Genomic DNA, 21859 nt, shown 5'->3' with positions numbered 1-21859 from the left:
CCACTGAATCACAGCAAATGCCTCAGCTCAGTCCTCAGGGAGCTCTGGATCTGCGATGACTCTTAGAGTTGTCCTTTCGGAGGGAGCAAGGCCTTTCTTCTCTCATTGCCAGTCACTGGATGCAGGCTGTTTTAGGGAGAGAGCCTGACCGTGGAAGATACAGCACTCTTTGCCTAAAGGGAATTCCCTAGAAGGAATGAAGCTGACAGTCATCGGCCACCAATAACCCCAGCAGATGGGAGGACAGTTGCCTCCTCCCTGACGAGGAGATCTGGGCTGCACACCGCAGTATCCACGCCAGTCCTCATAATGCACGGATGCACCTGGGGACGGTTACTCCAGGAGTGGCCGGCCTTTTCCAGGGAGAGCTGTAGGGGGGAGAGTTAAGTTAGTGTGACTTCTAGTCCCCACGGCTGCATCGAGTCCTGCAGCCACACTGCTACTCAGCATGGTCACCCTGTACTACCCATTATGGAGTTCCTTCATCTGGGATACCACCTCTGCTGGTGTGGGTGTGAGCCGGGAGTGACCAAGGCTCTCTCTGAAAAACAAAACAAACTGAGTGAAAAACGGCCAATCTCTAAAATCATGGTTGCCTAGATACCTCATATTCATTTGAGAAGAGCCCACAACTGGTTTATTTGCTTTTTAGAAAACTAAATGAGACTGCTGCTTAAGAGACACATTTGTTGAAGTTCAGCTAAGATGGGACTAAGTCTTTGGGTCTTAACCTGGGGTTTTCAGAACCTTGGAACCCTGTAAATGGACGTGCGCTGTATGTCAAGCACTAGGAACGTGGTGAACAAGACCGACGCAGTTCCTGTGCTCATCGGAGCTTATGTTGTAGATGTGGGCGGCGAAGTGGAGGGCCACGTCCAAATTTATTCACGAGTATGGAGTATGTTGGGTGCTATGAAAAAGAAACATTCTGGGGAAAGAAATAAGAGGGTGAGGTGACAGTGGGGATGTTAACAGGCTATCCAGGGATATTTGAGCAGAAGGAAGGAGAAGAGGGAGACAGTCATGGAGGAGGAACCTTTATTTCAGCCTAGGGAACGGCAGGTACAGAGTTTCTCAGGGAGCCACCTGCTTTGAATCCTCAAGGGTTAACACAGAAACTGTTGGGGCTGGAGCAGAGCCCTGGGGAGTGAGGTCAGAGAGGGAGCAGGAGGCCTGAGTGGGTGGCTTTTATAGACCACTGGAGAGACTGTGACTTTTCCTCTGAGCTGTAATGCCATCAGAGGGTTTTGAATGGAAAAGTGACATGGTCTGATGACGTGTTAGAAGGCTCATCTGACTGCTGGGGGACGGCCAGGCCACCGAGCGACAAGAGCGGAAGCAGGGACACCACGCTATTGCACTAGTCCAGACAGGTGGTGGTGGCGGCCGTGCTTGGGCAGTAGCAGCAGAGGGGGGGAGAAGCTGTCAGTTTCTGTGTGTGTGGGTATATTCCAAAGATTAGCCTTTTTCAGAGGTGAATACGATTTTGTCTGGGTTGTAAGAGAGTTTGTACATCTAGTGAGGATGTGAGATCTGTCGTAAATGATTGTATCACATAATGGTAAGAGCAGTGGTAGAGATCTTGAGGATAGTGGGTGCTTTTGGAGCCCTTCTTGGGAAAATCCAGAAAATAAACTGAAGAGGTAGGTTGAGACTAGGCCATGGAGGGTCTCATGGACAACATTAAAAACGTAGATTTTATCCCAAAGTTGATATGAACAGTTAAACGGTATTACCTGAGGCGATAACACATTCCAACTGATGATTTAGAGTCCCCAAGTAATTCTGCTGAGCATGAGAAAGAAGGGCTCATGAGGAGTTAACAGAAGGAAACCAGTTACTAAATATATGCAGTTGTCCAGGGTAGAGATAATAAGCTAATAAGCTAATATTTATTATGCACTTGCTGTACATTAAGCACTGTTCTAAGCACCTCGTGCGTATTAGCTTGGTTATTGAAACAACTCTATCAGGTAGGCGCTGTTAATATCCACATTTTATAGATGCAGAGCCACACGCACAACAGGGCTAAGGAAACCTGCTAGGTTATGGCTCACACAGCTGTAAGCAGAAGGCAGGATTTGAACCCAGGCCATCTGGCTGGATAATTCAGGTTCTTCTATACTATGCTGCACTCATCAACATGAGAGCCTGGAGATTTTGAGGAAATAATGGGATAAATCTCTTTCATTTTGTCCCAACTGTGTTGTCAGTAAGCCACGCTTTTGCATTAGTGTTATAGCAGTATCCGTAAGAAACTCCTCATATCATCTCCCTTTCTCCGTACTCAGTGTGGACCCTCTTTTGGCACCCATGTCACTGTCTTTCCGTGCTGCCTTGCGCTGCCTTTCGGAAGCAGTGCAGTGTACGGCGCAGGTGTTCAGGGTGTATCTTCGGATAAAACAATGTTGTGGCATCACCTTGTCAGGTAACCCAAGTCTGTGCTTTTGTGTTATCTCGGAAGTTCTTACTAGCAAAATCCATCAGACTTGATGTTCACCAGTGATATCTCAAATTAAATAAACTCACTGCCCCCGCATCAGTACTGTATGAGATTGTTGTGAAATATACTGGTATCTGGGGAGAGAAGTGTATCTTTTGACTAATCACTCAGAATACAAACAGAGACTGTGAAATAGTCATTACAAGACTGGTATTTTTCTAACTGTCAGGATGTGGGGAGTCTGAGTAGTACAAGGGTTTTCTAGAGACACCTGTCTGGAGAATACCTGGCTTAGTTTGCCGAAGAAATTGTGGCTCTGCCGCTTCGCCTCCGTGTACGTTCAGGGAGGGGTTGAGCAGCAGCATCTTTCTCATGTGGTTGTTAAGGATATTATGACAGTTTCCTAAAGCAGAGTACTTACCATACATTAGGCCAAGTGTTATCCAGAAGAGCAAATAGAAACTTCTAGTCCCAATAGGTATTCAAGCCTAAAGCGGGACACAGAGATTGAGAAATGGCAGGAAATAGCCTGCTCAGACAAAGGCATCGTGTGGCCCCAGTGGTAGGGCAAGACGGCCCCAATCCCTGGGGTCTCAGTGAGTGTCACCTGTGTCCTTTGTGACCAAAGACGAGAGGGCTGGGAGGAGAGAAGGGACGATCTCAAAGAAGATTGCACAGAGTCTGCATTAGAAACCAGGGGAATGAATTTTATTTGGGGAAAGCCAGGGGGGCTTGGAAATGAGTTGATGGCCACTGAGTAAACAGGGTTCAGAAGTCCCGTATTTTTTGGAAACGAGAATTCCTTAAAACTTGAAGTTTAGTGTTAGGAGCACTTGAGAAGCTCTAAAGTAACACCAGCCCCACCTCCCAAGCCCTTTCTTCTCAGCTCACGTTCCAGGTAAGGAGCATTTTTATTTTTGATACCCAGGTGCACAGTCAGAAGGGAGAAAACAGTGACACCCATCTTTTTAATGAGCATTGCTACTGGAAGAGAAATTAGCATCACCCTGAATTTTATGTGATGTCAGTTAAATGAAGGTGTTTTATAGCACTTTACAACAAATTAGAATCAACTAAATTGAAAATAAGCCTAGCAGCTGGGATAAGTAATCAGGTAAGAGGCCAGTTTTGCTATTTTTGCTTTGAGCTGAAGACAGAATTTGAATTTCTAATGACCCCTAGGTTCACAATTGGGGAAGCGTGGTTTCTGGGATAATTGTTTAAGACGCTAGCAGCTCAGTCTTGCCCTCCAGTCTACTACTCGCTTAGCCACATTCCTTGGAAACTGGCCCTGGCACATACACACATACACCAGAGAGAAGGGTGGGAATTAGTGCAGGACAGAGCTCTGCTTTTGGCAGCACATTAGAGAACAGACTGGAAATAGATGACCCAGAACAAGGCAGTAAATCATCCACATTAACGGAGAGACTTTAATGAAAGGCCTGAAATTCACATGAAAACTTTATGGCCACTCGTGAAACCGGCCCAAATCCGAGGAACTGTTAGAACACTTTCATGTTTTAAGAAAACAGTGACTGTGTTCAGCTGCTGCAACTTGCATGTGGTCAGGGTGCCCTGACATTGTAAATACTGGCTTTTGTGGACAGGGTTGTACAGCAGAGCTTTTCACTCCATAGCTCATGTCTTTGCCTTGGACTACTAGATGATTTTAATATCTGAAATATGTCAGGAATCTGTCAATGAGGCCAAAAGAAGCTCGGTGATGACAACTATACAGACTGGTGGCCCAGTACATACCTGATGTGTATGTGTAAGTTTCCTTGTGTGGACCAAAGAAAGAGGAGAAAAAGATGAGCGGGAGACTTGTTGCCACAGATGAAACTTTGAAGATCGCTCAGGATGGAAGTGTTAAAAGGGCAACAGAGGAAGGTAAAATGGTGCTTGTAATTACGGTTTGTAAAGAGAAATAGGCCGTATCGAGTACAGTACTCCCCCCAATCCCTGGCTTTCTGTGGTTTCACTTACCCATGGCCAACCTCAGTCTGAAAATACTAAATGGAAAATTGCAGAAATAAACAGAGCTTAAACTGCACTCATTCTAAGTCATGTAAAGCTTAGCACCATCCAGCTCCTTCCCAACCCTGAGGTGAATCCTCCCTTTTCCCAGTGCACCCACCCTGCATACGCTCCCCACCTGTTAGGCACCCAGTAGCCACTGTGGTTACCTTATCAACTGTGGGAATAAAACAGGGGTTTTGGTCAGGGAACCTTATTTTGCTTAATAACAGCCCCAAAGAGCAAGAGTAGTCTGCTGGCAATCCAGATATGCAAAAGAAGTTGTAACGTGCTTCCTTTAAGTGAAAAGGCAGGTATGTATAGGGAAAAAACATAGAATATATAGGGTTCTGTACCGTTCAGTTTCAGTTATTTTCTGGGCACCTTAGGACACATCCTCTGTACATAAGGAGGGGGGGCTGCTATGCATAATTTTCATTTTTTTTTCCTTTGTGGCTGATGCCTTAAATGAAACAAACTAATTTACATAAAATATGTATCTAGGTTTTCGGTTAACCTTATAGAAAAATAAAATTTGCAGATTTCTTTCTATGTACTTATAAGCTTTTAACTTGAAACCCTTTTCTCAAAATATTTATACATTTATTATTTAAATGTTTTTATTTTAAAATATTCCAATAACTTTTCAGATCCCTAATTACTGAAGCAGCAGTTAATTTGATAATGAAAAACGAGACCTTCCCTAATTTCTTTGATAGTAACTTCTCCTTCGCCAACCAATAGTCCTTACTTGATTTTCAGTACTGTATACTTTAGGTTTGGGTATGGAAAGAAGAAGGTATTATATTTCCGTCATTACTTTTTGATAATGTTGTTCATAATCTGTACTGTAAGCCAGAGGAGTCAGCAGGAAGAGCTGACTCCTCTGCGAGAGTATCAAATATATCCTGACACCCTGGGGAATGGGACGGCTCTCTGATGACTCTGGCTAATAGTGAAAACGGATCTCCGCTACTGAGCTCCAAACTGACAGCCTCGAGTGCTTCATTCTGTTCTGCCGACTTGGGAATTGTTCAGGGTAGCACTTTGCTAGTTTGACAGATCACTGTGTTCTGAAAACATTAAAACATATGCCCAAGTCATAAAGATTATCCATTGTAATTTGTGGCTTTGATAAAAATAGGTGCAGAGATTTGAGTGAATTTATAGGACAGGTTCAAATGTGCTGCCTGTTATTTCCAAGGAAATGGCATCTAGCGGCACCTGTCAGCACCTCTCCTCCGGGCTTTGTCCCGCCCTCTCCTGGCTAACACATTTCTTAGTAATGAGCGTTGAGAAAAACCAAGTGGTGGAAACACTGGTATCATTTCTACTTTCCATTAAAAAGTAATATGTCGTTTTCTGAAAGTGATGTCAATGTATAGTTAATTCAGATTAACTATATATTAACTCAGATGTGTTGAAGATGTAAGTTGGTGTAGAAAATGTATGAGAGTAATTTGGTCACTTATACGGATTTCATACTGTCTGTAAAAAGAAGTGATTTTGCAGCTAATTGCATCATTAGTCAAATTCCCTGAATCATTGATGTGAACATCCATTGCTATTGAAAATAATCTGGACACTTTTTCCCATGTTTGTATTTTACAGTGGCTGCTAATTTACAGAAGATTGTAGATGATCCCAAAGCTTTAAAAACCTTGACATTTAAGTTGGTAAGTGGAAAGTTATAGAAATAAGGTAAATATTTTGCCAGGTGGTGCCATCAGGGAATAGTAGAATTTCATACCCTGCTCCGTAATTTTGTTGCTGTAGTTGTTTTCATTTGGGATCCATTTTTGCATTCATCACCTGCCTGCGCAACATTTGGGAACATTTATTAATCATTACCAGAAATGTCCTCTTCTATCAGCGTAGCTTGTTCTTTTACCATTGCATCTTTAATGGAGAGTGGCCACTTGAGTAATCTTGAACACTGTTCTCTTTTGCTTCCAGTTTGTATGGCAACTTGACCATATAGAACAAAATTAAATTGAATTCCAAGCAACACTCTTTCTTTTTTTCAGGATTAAAACATTTATTATTTGGACGAAGTATTTCATAGTTTTCAGTAATTGTTTTTAAAGAGTATTTTCATTTTTTTCAATCACAGTTGACATACAATATTATATTAGTTTCAGGTGCACAACATAGTGATTTGACAACAATACATGCCGTACATAGCAAAATGTTGACTAAGTAGACCTTAAATTGCTTACCGTGTTCTGACTGACCCTTGATACAATTAATATATAATTTTTAGAATGAGTCCGTTAATATTACTATTTGCTAAAACTTTTACTAAAGCATTCCTAGAGTGAAAGCTACGTGGTTCTACCTTTTAAAAATTGAGGGTGATTTTTGGAGAAATGGTTTAGGTGATTGGATGCAATTGTAGAACAGCTCACTGAAGGCTCGTGAAGAAAGACAACGTTCTGACTCCATGTTTCAGATCACAGTAACAGCTCCTCACAGGAGAGATTCCAGCAGTTTTTCTGCACAGGTGGATTTTTACTTTGATAACCCGGGTGGCCACAGAGATACGGAATACTGAGCACCTGGGGTCATTGTGAAACCAGAAGATGGTGGTGGTGGCTGGAAATGGAGAGAAGTCCAAATAGTCAAAAATGACTGTTCCTTGAAAATGTTGACAGACATCACATTAAGTGACTCGTTTTTAAGCTACAAATTAATCTTAACAAGGGCCAGTCAGAATGCTGCAAGCAGTTTAACGTCTAGATGACCAACACTTCGCTTTGTGCAACATGTATTGATGATCTGTCTTCTGTTTCTTGTGAAAATTTAAAGGAAAAAATATGTGGCAAAATTGCTGAATGATTATTAGTTACAGTAAATGTTAACCTGGTACTAATTAGCTTTGTGGGTCTTGCTTCTCATCTAATTTCAGGCAGGTAGGCTATGTGGAAAAACACAGATTTGTGTAGGATTTATCTCAAGAAGTTTGTTTTGATAATTTAAAAAATAGTGTTTTATTCAGACATGGAGTGATAAACTGGCATTGAAATTTCACCTTCTTAGGACTCTGTCATCTCTTATGTTTCTAATTCACCTACATCTTTGTAAATATTTATGAAAATATATTGATGAGAAAATGACACCTTGTGCCAGCATTTCAAGCAATATTATTTCTTTATTTATTGTTATACTCTTAGAAAGAAGTTATAACATACAACCTCAAGAATATTTTCCTATAACCCCGGACCCTTTCCTACTAGTAAAGGTTTTATAAAAATGGCTGCTAAACTGTCTGTAAACAGAAGAGTAATGTGGAACCCGCCCTCATCTCCCGCTCTAATCAGTTTTTTCCTTCCTGGATTCTCTCGCTTGATCGAGTCCTCAACTCTCCCTGCCATTTCCAGCACCCTGGTGGGGTCCTCTTACCTTCCGAACCTGATCTTCCTGCCTGCAGTTTTTCAACCTCCAGCTCTGTTCACCACACTGTGGCAATAGCCAGAGTGATTCTACAATTCCCAAATGCTCCAAATACTTTAGTGGTTCTCCACTGACCTCTTCTAAAACTCAGACCCCTGAACGTGGCTAAGGAAGCCCTCCCTGGTCGGACCTCCTGTTAGGTCGCCTGCCTCACCTTTCTTATTTTGCCTCCCCTTGTTCCCTTTGGTTTTCATCGGTTGCCCCTTTGCATGTACTTTCCCCTCTTGGCAAAATATCCTTGTTTCCCAACTTCTCCAGGCCCCTTTGTCTCACCAATGCCTAGACATATTCCAATTTTCTGCCTAATTTTCACTTTCCCTGGGAAGCTCTCTCTGATTTCCAGTCCTGGCTTAGGTGCTCCTGTATTCTCCCCAAAAAGGATTATATTACATTGAAAGTGTGTAGAATCTTTTTCGTATCTCTGATAAGCCTAGAGACTCCAGGTGGGCAGAGATTTCTGTCTTAGATCCCTCAGCACCTAGCACAGTGGCCTAATTATAATTAAAATATATCAGAATAATATAAATCTCATTTAGAAAACTTCAGCCTAATTTTCATAAGACACATCTTGATAAAACCAGAGATTTGAGTTTATTTGCCTTCATTCATCAAATTGGTTATTTTGTTGAAGAATAAAAGATCAAAGTATTTTATAAGCATTTTTCTTCATAAGCCACTGCTACTTGTAGCCCTTTTATCTCTCAGCAGTTTATCGTTTTAATCTCACACTTCTGTTGGCTTTCTGAAGGAGAATGTTAGGGGCCTGAAATTTGTCTAAAGAACTGTAGTATCTAGGTACTGTGATCTTTATTTTGCTAGACACTGACTTCACTCAGGGGATGATGGGGACAGTTTAAAAAACTACTAGTGTCTGGATCCCACACCAGATATCCTAAAGTAATTGCTCGTGGTGCAGCCTAGGCTTTGGGGATTTTGAAAACACTCCCTGGTGCTCCCAGTGTTGACCTGAGAAGCATTCCATGGGCTCCTTCTCCAACCTCTTTCCTCGCCCCACTTGCGCCACTAATAGAAGCATTTGGCTCTGGTTTGAAAAAGTGTCTGTTCTTATCTTGTCCATCTGTTCATATAAGAAAAACAGTGGCACAATGTAAAAGGATATTAGTTACATAAAGTTGTGCATTTACTTGTTTCTCTGCCCAATCTTGAGCTTTAGAGATATTTAGGTGCATTTGACAGATGAGTGAAGTATGATTTCCATAGTTGACATGGCCAGGGACAAACAGATCAGAACACTTTTTAAATCACTTTTAACAAAGTGGTTCAGGCACAGAGGGCATTTCTGCTCAAGTATAGTGTGCTTCAGATTTGACATGTCTGTACTATTTTGTTGTTTTAAGTCTTAAAACAAGGGTTCATAAATTTTTTAAGCCATTTTTTAATTGCTACCTTGCAACTTTGTAAAGCAAATGAGTCTTGCTGCTTCCGATGTGGAATCTTTGAAATTGCACTGGTGAAAATCTGAAGGTATTTAATTTGCCCTTGAAGGTAGATTACAAATAGTAAGTACATGTAATTACCATCCAATTGGTACACATTTACATAAGTATTATATTTGAGCTACCGAAGGTGAGTAACATGCATTGCAGGTAGCAAATTCATAAGCATTTAGTAATTAACAAGGAAAGGGTATTCACCTTTGGCGTAGTTGGAGGCTGCGCGAGAAAGGGGGCATTTTCCTAAGAACATAAAGCTGGGAGACTCAGTTGAGGAAGGTCCAGGAAGCAGCCCCCCGCCTCTTGCTCCAGGTCTAAGACAATGGCTCTTCTAGTGTGGCCCCAAGACTGTCAGTGTCAGCTTCACTTAGAAACTTGGCAAGAATGTGAATTCTAGGGCCTGAACAATCAGAATCTGTTGGGAGCATGGGGTCTAGGAATCCGTGTTTTAACAAGCTCTCCAGGGGATTCTGATGCAGACTCAAGTTTGAGAACCATTGCTTTAAAGGAAACTTGGCAGTTCACTAGGATAGAACAGTAGCGCTCCACTCTACTGAACCTTTGAGCCACCTGGGGCTCCCTGTGCCCAGGTCACATCCCCAGACCAGCCACTACCTCAGGGGTGGACATGGCAGTGGTGTGTTTTCAAACTCTCCAGGTGGGCCCAAAGTGCACCCAGGTTTGGGGTGAAGGGCATCCCTGGGGTTGACATTGGAGGATTCAGCTCCTCCACGGGCAGCAGGCCACACCTGCAGGTCTGGCAGGAGGGGTGAGGGCTGGGAGTTTTCAGGAGTAGAGACGCTTGAGTGAAAGCATGCATCATTACACGCCATGCTAAGTTCCTGGGAAGGTATGCATTTCCCTGTGCAGCTGAGCTTTACCAAGTGTGGGTCTTGGAATTCTGAGACCCTTTTTAGGAGATATTGGGTGAGAAAACTCTTCATAGCGATACTAAGATGTTACTTGCCTTTTTCCATTGTGTTGACATTGATAGAAAAGCCATGGTGGTAAAACTGCTAATGTTGCCACAGATCAAGGCAGGAACATCAGATGCACGCATAGCCCTCATGTTCTTCAAAGCCATGCACACGCTCAGTCACTGTAAAGAAATAAAAAATTTAAACACAAAGCTAGTTTCATTTACGAATTTTCCCAATAAGGCAAGAAACATTATAGAATTTATCAGATCTCTACTTGAGGACACATGTTTTTTAAAACCTGTGTGGTGAGGAAATGGGAAGCACTTCTTCAGTACCTAACGGCCAGTGGTTGTGTCCAGGAAGAGCACTTGTGAGACTGAGTTTTGAGCTGAACTGCCCATTTGCCTTTTTTTTTCCATGGAATACCATTTGTACTTGAAACAATAACCAACAAACTATGGTTATTTAGACGAGGGATATGGCAGCTGCTTTTCCCAAAGTGAACCAAGTAAGCTTGGCAATTCAGGGAAAACAACTGACAGTATTTATTGTCAATAATAAATTTTAGCTTTTGAGCAAAAACAGGATTTTGGAAAATTCGTATCTGCCACTCTGTATTTGACAGCCCCCCAGAAATTAAAGACTTTTCTGATGAGATGGGTGATGTTAATGAATATGATTTGTTGACATGGCATAATGACATGTTGATATTATATAATGCAATACGTCAACATTAGAAAATCTGCATAACTCCATCATGCGGAAAAATCATGTGTGAGCAAAAGATCCATTCAGACTTCCGTGCAAGACAGCAGACTAAGTAAACTCTGTGCTTGCCCTCCCCCATGAGTATATCAGTATTATAGAACAAACATCATTGAGAACCGCATGAAGACTAGCTAAAGAGAAGTTTTATAATTAAGCATATAAAGAAGAAGCCACAAGACTGGTAGGAGGGGTGGATATACACACCCACAATGTGGCGATGAAGAACGGGGAGGGATAGCTTGGCTGCGCAGATGCCTCCTGAGGAGGAGGGGCGCCAGGCATGGGCACCAATGCCAGGAAGAGGGTTCCTCATAACACCTGGCTGTGGAAACCAATGCAGACTGCATCTGCGTGAACTAGAGGGCCGCTGGAGTCCCAGGAATCCCTCTCGAAGAGCCCGTACATGGACTTGCTTCCTCAAAAACTTACTTGTTCTGGCCTCCAGTACAGGGGCAGCAGCTCAAAACGCGCAAGGGACACATGGGAAGGAAATGAACTGACTAGCTTTAGGGCGAGGGCTGGAGGGGCGGCGATCAGGGCAGCTCTGTAAGGGGTCCGAAGCACTGGCAGGCTTCCCTGGTCCTTAGCTGAGCTCTTTTCCACACCCTGCTAGCAGGCATGCACCAAATCTGAGCTCTCCATTAACCTGGCTGACACCGTTCCCCTCAGCACTGGTGATTCCCTTAAGTCCCCACCCCACCCAGCTTGTGCGTCAGGTCCAGGCCTTCCAGTGGTTTTTCCACATAAGCAGCCTGCTTTGGCTCACGCTGTGGACTTCCCAAAATACCTCAAAGGTCTACATACTTCAGAGAAGCAGTGACAGGCCTCAGTGTGCCCTGTATCTTTTATAATACTAAGCAGACACAAGCTTGGCACAATTGGCACCTGGTCTCAACTTGCATTCTAGAAACTTCCATCAGGCGGCCAGTGCTGGCTTAGAATGTAGCCTCAACTGAGCGGCCACAAGCCTGGCACAAGTGGCAGCTGGCTTCAGTGTACATTGTGGTGCCCACCAAAGGGTCCCAAAGCTCAGCACCGGTGGCAGCCAACCTTGGTTCACAGCAAAGCCTCTCCCAAGTGCCTCTAAACCCAGCACAAGCAGCAACCAACTGCAGATCACTTTGTAGCTCCCACCAGCTGGCCCCAAACTGGGCACGAATGGAGGCTGACCTTAGCCTGCACCAGAGTATCTCCCAAGAGGCTCCAGAACCAGCAAACTGTGTGGCTGACTTCAGATCACACCAGAGCACCGCCCAACCAGCTTCACAAATCCAAAGGGCAGAGCCAGCTGGCACATGAAACCCGCTCAAGTGACTCCCACTCTGTGGGGCTTACCCCTGCACAGCAGCTTGTCCACTGTAGTCATAGCCAGCCCTCACAGCCAGTCAGCCTGAGGGTCAGTACCACCGACTGATGTGCCAGCAGCAATCAAGGCTCAACTACAACAGGTGGGCAGGCACACAAAACCCACACAAGGGACACTCCTGAAATACTAAGCCCAGGCGGCCAGGGAGACTGCAACACTGGGCTCCACAGGACCCCTACTACAACCAGGAGATGTAGCAGATCTACTTAATACATAGAAACACATACAGGGAGTCAGCCAAAATGAGGCAACAAATATCCAGGAAAAGAATGAAATGAAATGAAGACAAACAGTCTACCAAATACAGAGTTCAAAATACTAGTTTTAAGGATTCTCAATGAACTTACAGAAGGAATAGATAAATGCAATGAGAATTTCAGCAGACATAGAAACCATAAAAATGAACCAGTCAGAAATGGGAATATAATAACTGAAGTGAAGAATACATTAGATTAGAGGCAGTCAACCACAGGTTAGATTAAATCAGTGATCTGGAAGACAAGGTAGCAGGAGACACCTAATTGGAACAGCAAAAATAAGAAAGAACTTTTAAAAGTTAGGATAGTTCAAGGGGCCCTTGGGACAACATCATTTGCATCATAGGGGTACCAGAAGGAGGAGGAGGAGGACAAGGGATTGAAAATTTCTATAACTCAGCAAAAAAGAATTGACATACATATCGAGGAAATTCAGAGGCCAAAGCATGATGAACTCAAATAGGCCCACACCAAGGCACATCATAATTAGAATGCCAAAGGTTATCTAAAAAGAGAGAATCTTAAAAGCAGCAAAAGTTATTACAAGGGAGCTCCCATAAGATTATCAGCTGATTTTTTAATAGAAACTTTATAGACCAGACAGGATTGACTCCAAGTGATGAAAAGTAAGGACCTACAACCAAGATTATTCTACCCAGCAAGGCTATCGTTTAGAATCAAAGGAAAGAGAAACTGCTTCCCAGACAAGATAAGGTTAACAGAGTTCATCACCACTAAAACAATATTAAAAGGACTTCTTTAATTAGAAAATATTAAAACATAGAAATAAAAGAATATGGGAAAGAAAAAATTCTCTCTGACAAGGGCAAACACTTAGTAAAAGCAGTGGAACAAACAACTATAAAGGTAGTAAAGGTTAAAAGGCAAAAGTGGGCTGATCATCTGTAATTACAACAGTAAATTAAGGGATAAACACAAATACATGCAAAAGAAGTAAAAAATAATGAGAAAAACATTGATGTGATGGGGATGAATAAAAATTATAGTGATTTTTAGAATGTGTTCAAATTTAAGTGACCATCAACCTAAAATAGACTGCTATAAACATAACGTGGTATATAGGAAACACATGGTAACCCAAAACCAAAAATCTACCAGAGATATATAAGAAATAAAGAGAAGGGAATTCAAACAACTCTATAGAAAGTAATTGAGCAAGAAAATAAGAAAGGAATAGACAACTACAAAAACAATGAGAAAACCATTAAAATGACAATAACTATGTGCCTATCAATAAATACTGTAAATGTGAATGGACTAAATGCTTCAATCAAAAGACTTGGGGTGGCTGAATGGATTAAAAAAACAAGACCCATAAATATTCTGCTTATAAGAGATCCACTTGGGTCGAAAGACACAGACTCTAAACAAAGGGATGGAAAAAGGTATTCCATACAAACATAAAAGATAAAAAATGCTGAGGTAGCAATACTTATATCAGACAAAGTAAACTTTAAAACAAGGGCTGAAACAAGAGAAGGAAGGGCATTTCATAATGATAAAGGGAACAGTCCAACAAGAGGATATAACTCTCACAAACATCTCTGCACCCAACATAGGAGCACCTAAATATGTAAAGTAAATACTGACAGACATAAAGGGAGATGAACGGTCATAATAGGTAACTTTAACACCGCATTGGCATCAATGGATACATCATCCAGACTTAATTGGCATTTTTAGAACATTTTACCCTAAAGAAGCAGAACATTTTCTAGGATAGACCACATGCTAGGCCATAAAAAAAGATCTCAATAAATTCTCAAAATTGAAATTATATCATGATTATTCCCTATCACAATGGTATGAAACTAGGAATCAGTTACTATTAGGAAACTGAAAAATGCACAAGCACATGGAGGCTAAATAACATGCTATTAAATAATGAATGGGTTAACAGTGACTATAAGGAAGAAATTGAAAGATATCTTGAGACAAATGAAAATGAAAACACAGTGATCTAAAAATCTATGGGGCATAGCCAAAGCAGTTCTAACTGGGAAATTTATCTCAACAAAAGCCTACCTGAAGAAACAAAAATCTCAATCCAACTTTCAACCTAAAGGAACTAGAAAAAGAGGAGCAAAACGTAAAGTGAGTAGAGGGAAGGAAATAACAAAGATATGAGCAGAAATAGAGTCTAAGAACAATGGAGGAGATCAAGGAAAATAAAACTTCATTCTTGGAAAAGATAAGCAAAATTGATAAACCTTTATTTAGCCACATTCATCAAGACAAAAAAGAAAAGGCTTAAGTTAAATCAGACATGAAAGAGGAGTGATACTATATTCAGAGAATCCTAAAGATTCCACCAAAAAACCATTAGAACTAATAAATGAATTCAGTCAAGTAGCAGTATACAAGATAAATATTCAGAAACTAGTTGCATTTTTATACATCAACAACAAACTATCAGAAAGAAATATTAATAAGACAATCTCATTTACAAGTGTATCAAAAAACAATACCTAGGAATAAATTGAAACAAGGAGGTAAAAGACCTATACTCAAAAAACTATAAGACATTGAAGAATGAAGTTGAATAAGATACAAATAAATGGAAAGATACACTATGCTCATGGATAGGAAGAATTGACATCATCAAAATTTTCATACTAGCCAAAGAGATCTATAGATTCAGTGCAAACCATATCAAAATACCAATGACATGTTTCATACAACTAGAACAAATAATATTAAAACTTATGTAGAACCACAAAAATTCTTGGCTAGCCAAAGCAATCTTATGAAAAAAAAAGTGGGAGATATCATGCTATCTGATATAAAACTATACTACAGAGTTATGATAATCAAAAATATCATAAAAACAGACACACAGATCAATGGAGCAGAGTAGAAAGCCTAGAAATAAACCCACACCTATGTGGTCAATTAATCTATGGCAAAGGAGGCAAGAATACACAAATATACAATAGGGAAGTGACAGACTCTTCCATAAATGGTGTTAAAAACTAGACTGATAAATTCAAAGGAATGACACTGTATCACTTTCTTACACCACATACAATAATCTCAAAATGAGTTAAAGACTTAAATGTAAGACTGGAAACCATAAAACTCCTAGAAGGAAACACAGGCAGTCAACTCTTTGACATTGTTCTCAGTGATATTTTTTGGGATATGTCTCCTCGGGTGAGGGAAACAGAAGAAAAATAGAGATAAACAAATGGGTTTACATCAGTCTAAAGAGTTCTTGCACACCGAAGGAAACCATCAACACAGAATAAAAAGAACACTTACTGAATGGGAGAAGATATTCACCAATTATTTATTCAGTAAATTTTTCATATCTATAATCTATCAGGAACTCATACAACTTAACACGAAGAAAACAAAGAATCTGCTTAAAAAATGGCCAGAGGATCTGAATAGACATTCTCCAAAGAGGACACATGGATGGCTAATTGACATGAAAAGATGTTCAACATCACTAATTATCAAAAAATGCAAATCAAAACCATACTGATTTCACCTCACACCTGTCAGAATGGCTATCATCAATAATCAACAAATAAATTTTGGGAAGGTAGAGAGAAGGGAACCTTAGTACACTGTTGGTAGAATTGCATATTGATGCAGCCTTTGTGGAAAATAGTATGGAGGTTCTTCAAAAAATTAAAAATAAAACTACCATATTACCCATCAATCCCACATCTGTGTACTTAACCCAGGAAATCCGAATCACTAATTCTAAAAGACATATGCACCCTGATACTCACTTCAGTGCTAAGTACAATAACAAAGATAATAGAAGCAACCTAAGTGTTCATCAACAGAAGAATGAATAAAGTGGAAGTGGTAGGTATAGACAATGGAATATATAGCCAGCCATGAAAAAAAGAAAAGAAATTTTGCCATTTGTAACAACATAAATGGACCTAAAAGGTACCTGCTAAGTGTAGCAAGTCAAACAGAAAGACAAATGTCATGTAATTTCACTTATACAATATATGTAATGTAAAAAATATGGAAACAAAGTCATAGATACAGAGAACAAATTGATGGTTGCCAGATAAGGTGGGGGGAGTCACTGAAAAACTAGAAAGGATTAAGTACAAATTGCCAGTTATAAAAGCAGTCACAGGGAAGTGAATGTAGTCAATATATTTTTATAACTATGTGTGGTGTCAAATAGATTCCAAACTTACTAGGGAGATTGCTTTGTAAGTTACATAAATGTCTAATCACTATGTTGTACACCTGAAACTAATGTCATACAAGAGGCTCACTTATTGTATGTCAACTATAATGGAAAAATTAAATTTAAAGATCCATTCAAAGTGCAAGGTCAACCAGTGGATTTCAATATAGCAGAGTATGAAAAGTTCAATGCATGGTTTCAGATTCCACATTACAACTCAGCTTTAAGAAACCACCACTTGGCCAATTTGGGTATAGTAACGAATAATATCCACAGTATCTAGAAAGGTTATTAAAATAAGTTTTTTTTAATGTAACTTTTTTTAAAAAAGACTTTATTTATTTTTAAAGAGAGGGGAAGGGAGGAAGAAGGAGAGAGAGAGAAACATCAATGTGTGATTGCCTCTCGTGCCCCCCCGCCGCCCCACCAGGGACCTGGCCTGCCACCCAGGCATGTGCCCTGACCGGGACTCAAACCTGAGACCCTTTGATTTGCAGGTTGGCACTCAATCCACTGAGTCGCACCAGCCAGGGCTAAAATATTCTTCCCTTCTTCAAGTACATATTTATGTGAGGCTGGATCGTCTGTAGAAGCTATTCAGGGAAAACAACATAAAGCAATAGATTGAATGCAGAAGCAGATATGAGAATCCAGCCATTTTCTCTTAAGCAAGACAGTTAAAAGATTTGCAAAATGTAAAGCAATGCCAATCTTCTCAAATGCTGAATTTCCTTTTTTTGTATAAACTGTAGCTATTTTTCATGAAGACTTTATAGCATGCAACGAGTTTATTTTATGTTTAAGGAATTAGTGAATATTTTAGAAATTTCTCAGTTTTAATTCCTAAGGCAGTATCATAAATATAACCTATATAAACATGTTTTGTTTTTAAATATATTTTAAGGATAACATCAAATTTGTTAAAGATATAAAATTTTTGTGTTTCAGTTTCTAAGAGACATTAGTACAATAAATATAACCAACATAAACATAAGCTTTTGAAGTTCTCAATAATTTTTAAGACAGTAAAGGGATGCTGAGATCAAAAAGTTTGAAAAATGCTGCTTTAAGGGTCTCTGCTTCCTTTTCTCTAGATTTCAGAATCATTTGCATATTGTCCCCATTAGTGTTTTGCAGGCCACAGTGAATGAGAGGGACAAGGACTGAGCTTTGGCTAAAGAGAATGAGTGAGGTAGAGCTTGGAGCAAGGGCTGAGTGCCTTGAAGCAGAGCCAAACAACCTGGCCTGCGTCCCTTTGCCAGGAAACGGAACTTTCCAGTGTAGCTGCAGGAGGCGCTGGGGACCGGCGTGGGCTGGTGTCTCCCTGAAGCCTCCCTTTGTGATGTGCCCACAATAACCACCGGTTTGATCCCCCACTCTCATTGTAAATTTTCACTTTCATTACTCTTCACAAAAAAGGATTTAATGTGTTTCTTTTATTTCTATTCAGTTTAACTACTCCTGGATATTTTATTTTTCTTTCTAATCATTTTGACTTCCTGCTATTAACGTTACCAAATTCCTGATGTAGCTTTCAAATGCACTGATGTGCGTCACACTTGCCAGTCTGGCCTTTTTGTCACCAGCAGCAGTAATTTGTCCTCAGATGTTTGTCAGTTCCCTATTAATGACACAGATCGTCTCTGCCCCCATTCAGTGGGCTAAGTAAATGACAGAGTAGCTAAGCAGGAGACAAGAAGGGAAGGCTAAAGGGGATTGATAAAGAAAAAGTGATAGTAGAATGAGAAAATTGGTAGGGGAGGTGACTATTACAGCATCAGTATGAAAACACCGACCAGCAAATCTCAGCTGAAAGCCTTCGATGCCTATAGTGCTTTATTATAAGGGGTAAGGAAAGGAATGTTTCTGATCCGCCCTTGGCAATGCAAACAATGAAAATTGTACTTCACTGAATATCTCACCTGTCAAGTAAAACTAGAAAAATCACTGGATAAGTACAAAGTAAGTTTTTTTTAATGCTAACTAACGTTCCCCTTTAGGCTACCTATTTTCTTACATAAGCATAACTACTCACACTGAATGCAATTTTAATGGTAATTACTTTAAAATATTCCAGTTACATGTTCTAATTAGCTTCTTATTTTAAAGGGGGCTGACCCAGGGCTGCGTGTCCGCACTGACTTGTGGGGCAGAGCTAAACTGGTGGGCTCTCTGAGCTGTTTGCCAAGGGCCCCTCCCAACTCCCCGCGCACACAGGGCACTCATTATTTTGACAATAATTTAGCAAGAATTAGGCCAAGAGAAGGTTTGTATGGTCCTTTGGTAATTAGTTGCCCATTTCCAGTCTTTCATTAGGCTTTTTCCAGTTCCTTTTGATTTTGAAGAAAAATAATAAAGGATTTGAGACACTATATTTTGAACCAATTACTACAAACAAAATTCTGTCTTGGAAAAAAACATGTATTATGCTTTGGTACCTTTTCCTGTAAAAATTACTCACCAGTATTTAAAGAACAGTTACCTATGAAGAACGATTCCACTACTTGGTGGCTGCTATTTTTTTCCTGGCCAGTTTTATAGAGATGACGACTTTGGTAAAAGCCAAATTACCCCCTGAGAGATTTGTTAGACCTCTTCTGCTCATTTTCATAAGATTCTTTTAACAAGTATTATTAAGGAGCTCTAACTTGAAAGTCTACTTAAAAATCACGTTAGTTGTTGAAAACTCATACGCCGTTTCCTGGCTGTCATATGGCTGGCTCCTTGGCAGTTCCGAAGCCGAGCGCCTGGGCCCGGTGGTGTTTAAACAGGTAACGCATCTCCTCCCTCGTTTTCTGGGTTTCATAGCACAGTGGCCAGATTCTTACAGCACTAGTCATTTATGGGTTTGACTCTCCTGGAAGAAGCGGGGGACACATGGCCCCATATTAAATACGCCATCACTGAACACATTTGTAAAGACCAGCAGCGACAAACCAGCACTCAAGGTTTTTGGGTTTTGTTTTTTTTCCCCATTTTCAGGCTTCTGGCTGCGATGGATCCGAGATTCCCGATGAAGTGAAGCTGATCGGGTTTGCTCAGCTGAGTGTCAGCTGATACATGTCCCTGGATGGGCCCCGATCTGTCATGCCTCCCCTCACCACACCCCCTCAGCCTGTCCTTCCCCACATCCTCCCACCCCCTCACTCCCAGTTCCCAGCAAAATCGGAAGATTGTGAAGAGGCCAGCTTCGACGAAATGGGATAAAAAAGAATTTTTTAAAACTTAACACTCCGAATTCTGCTTTATTCTCTAGCAATCCACACTATAAGAACAAGCAAATGCCACAGCTGCACGACTGTTGCTAATTTTTCCAAAAGCTATTTAATATTCTTAGCAAATAATTTGGATATCCCTTAAGTGAAAAGAATCTGAAATACACTCAGGTGGTCCTATTTATTGGCAACAAAAGGAATTTTTTCTATCAGAAGCTATTTCTTCTTTCATTGTTGTTCTTTCTGTTATACTTTAACTGTATATCTGATAATGCTGCCTCTTTTATGTTGTATTTAGAAATTAATATACTTATAAAATTAAGATTTATTAGCCAAACTTGAATTCTAGTTTTAAAACTGACTGTGAATTTTATTTTTCATATATTTATGCATTACACACCTTAGCTATGAGAAGAAAAGTTTTTGATTATATGCTTCTTGCAGTAAATCTCTTGTTATTTAAACAAAAAGTTTCAGGTCTATCTTTGGAGTATTTATAACTTCTGATTTTTGAAATGACTGAATTAAGAACTAGGATGCTTATTCTTTTGGTTTGTTTGCCTAAAAACCAGTCCACAATCTGATTGTCTCTTGGGAGAGGGAGGTGCCTTGCAAACTTTCATACTAAGAATGTGCCTGAGGCTGCTTTACTCTGGAATAGTCTCAGATTTAAAATTTCCTCTACATAAAGTGGCATCTGTAAGTTTTGCTTCATTGGAACATTTAGAATGCTATATAAAATGTTGCCATTCTATTAGATTGCTAATTATGTACCCATCTCTGATTTGACTTCTCCTTAAATGATAGAATTTGTTATCCCAAAGGTGATAAACTTGAAAAATACCAGAATCTGAGTTTTACTTGAAATTCTGCAAAATACCCAGAAGGAGTTGGGGGGGGAACAGAAAGGGTTTCGTGCAATGACTAAAAGGTTGAATGCTGTTAAGTTTCAAGAATAAATATCAATACTTTCAATTCAAATAGCCCTCTGCTTGACTATAAATTATGGAACAGTAAACCTTAGAATTTTCAAAATTGGAATATAAACTTTCGGGGAGGCGGGCTCCCAGGATGGTACCATTTGCTCTTTCCTTGCTAACCCTAGATATGGCAGCTCTTTAATGTCCTTTAAAAAGCAAATATATATTACTAAGGAAAACAAAGTTATTTATAATTGCCTTGTCATAATTGTTAAGGTGTTCTAGAGCCATTTGCATACAATTTAATGTAATATCATTCCATTCTATTGTTTACACAACGATTACTCAAAGACGACTGCAAAGGTAAAAGGAAAATAAAAGTGTATTGCACAAAGAAATTGTGTCCCATTGTTTTGTTCCTCCTTCAGGTCTTATCTGCATTGCTTTCATAAAAGTGTCTAAGTAGAGAAAAGTGTTCTGGAGGAAGAATAAGCCATCCATCCAGTCACAGAGAGGACAAATAACTTCACGCAGACAGTCTTTGAATTAAAACCATAGGGCTAAGGAGACAGACAAAGCAATTCCCCATGAAGAAGAACTGCAGGGTGACTGAACAGTTTCTGCTCAATTCTGCACAACAAATAAGAGAGAGAGAGAGAAAGAGATAACACATAGGACTGGGTGGGAGAGATGGAGAACACAGTATTGTGGGAAACCCCACACCCCAACAAACTGACATGCAGTGCGGAGGGATCACTGAGGAGACTGTGCACAGACTCACAACCCTGAGACACAGCAAAAAGTGGTTTAAAGGACACCGGAACAACATGAGAGGAAATTCATTTACTCACCATAAAGCAT

At 40.3% G+C, this 21859-nt stretch overlaps 1 protein-coding gene across 1 annotated transcript in view; it reads left to right on the top strand.

The window, feature by feature from the left end:
• The window catches only part of STK39 (serine/threonine kinase 39), a 273509-nt gene extending 252113 nt beyond the window's left edge, over positions 1-21396 (top strand). Inside the window, exons 17-18 of the mRNA XM_054562783.1 lie at positions 6074-6138; positions 19846-21396. Of these exons, the coding sequence (XP_054418758.1) occupies positions 6074-6138; positions 19846-19920 (140 nt within the window). The 3' untranslated portion in view covers positions 19921-21396. The remainder of the gene's footprint in view (positions 1-6073; positions 6139-19845) is intronic.
• The last annotated feature ends 463 nt before the right edge of the window (positions 21397-21859 follow it).

This window comes from Pteronotus mesoamericanus, unplaced genomic scaffold, assembly GCF_021234165.1.
Source record: "Pteronotus mesoamericanus isolate MK-2021 breed Mesoamerican mustached bat unplaced genomic scaffold, CSHL_Meso_final scaffold_651, whole genome shotgun sequence".
Taxonomy (NCBI): Eukaryota; Metazoa; Chordata; class Mammalia; order Chiroptera; family Mormoopidae; genus Pteronotus; species Pteronotus mesoamericanus.
This window is presented reverse-complemented; position numbering and strand designations above follow the sequence as displayed.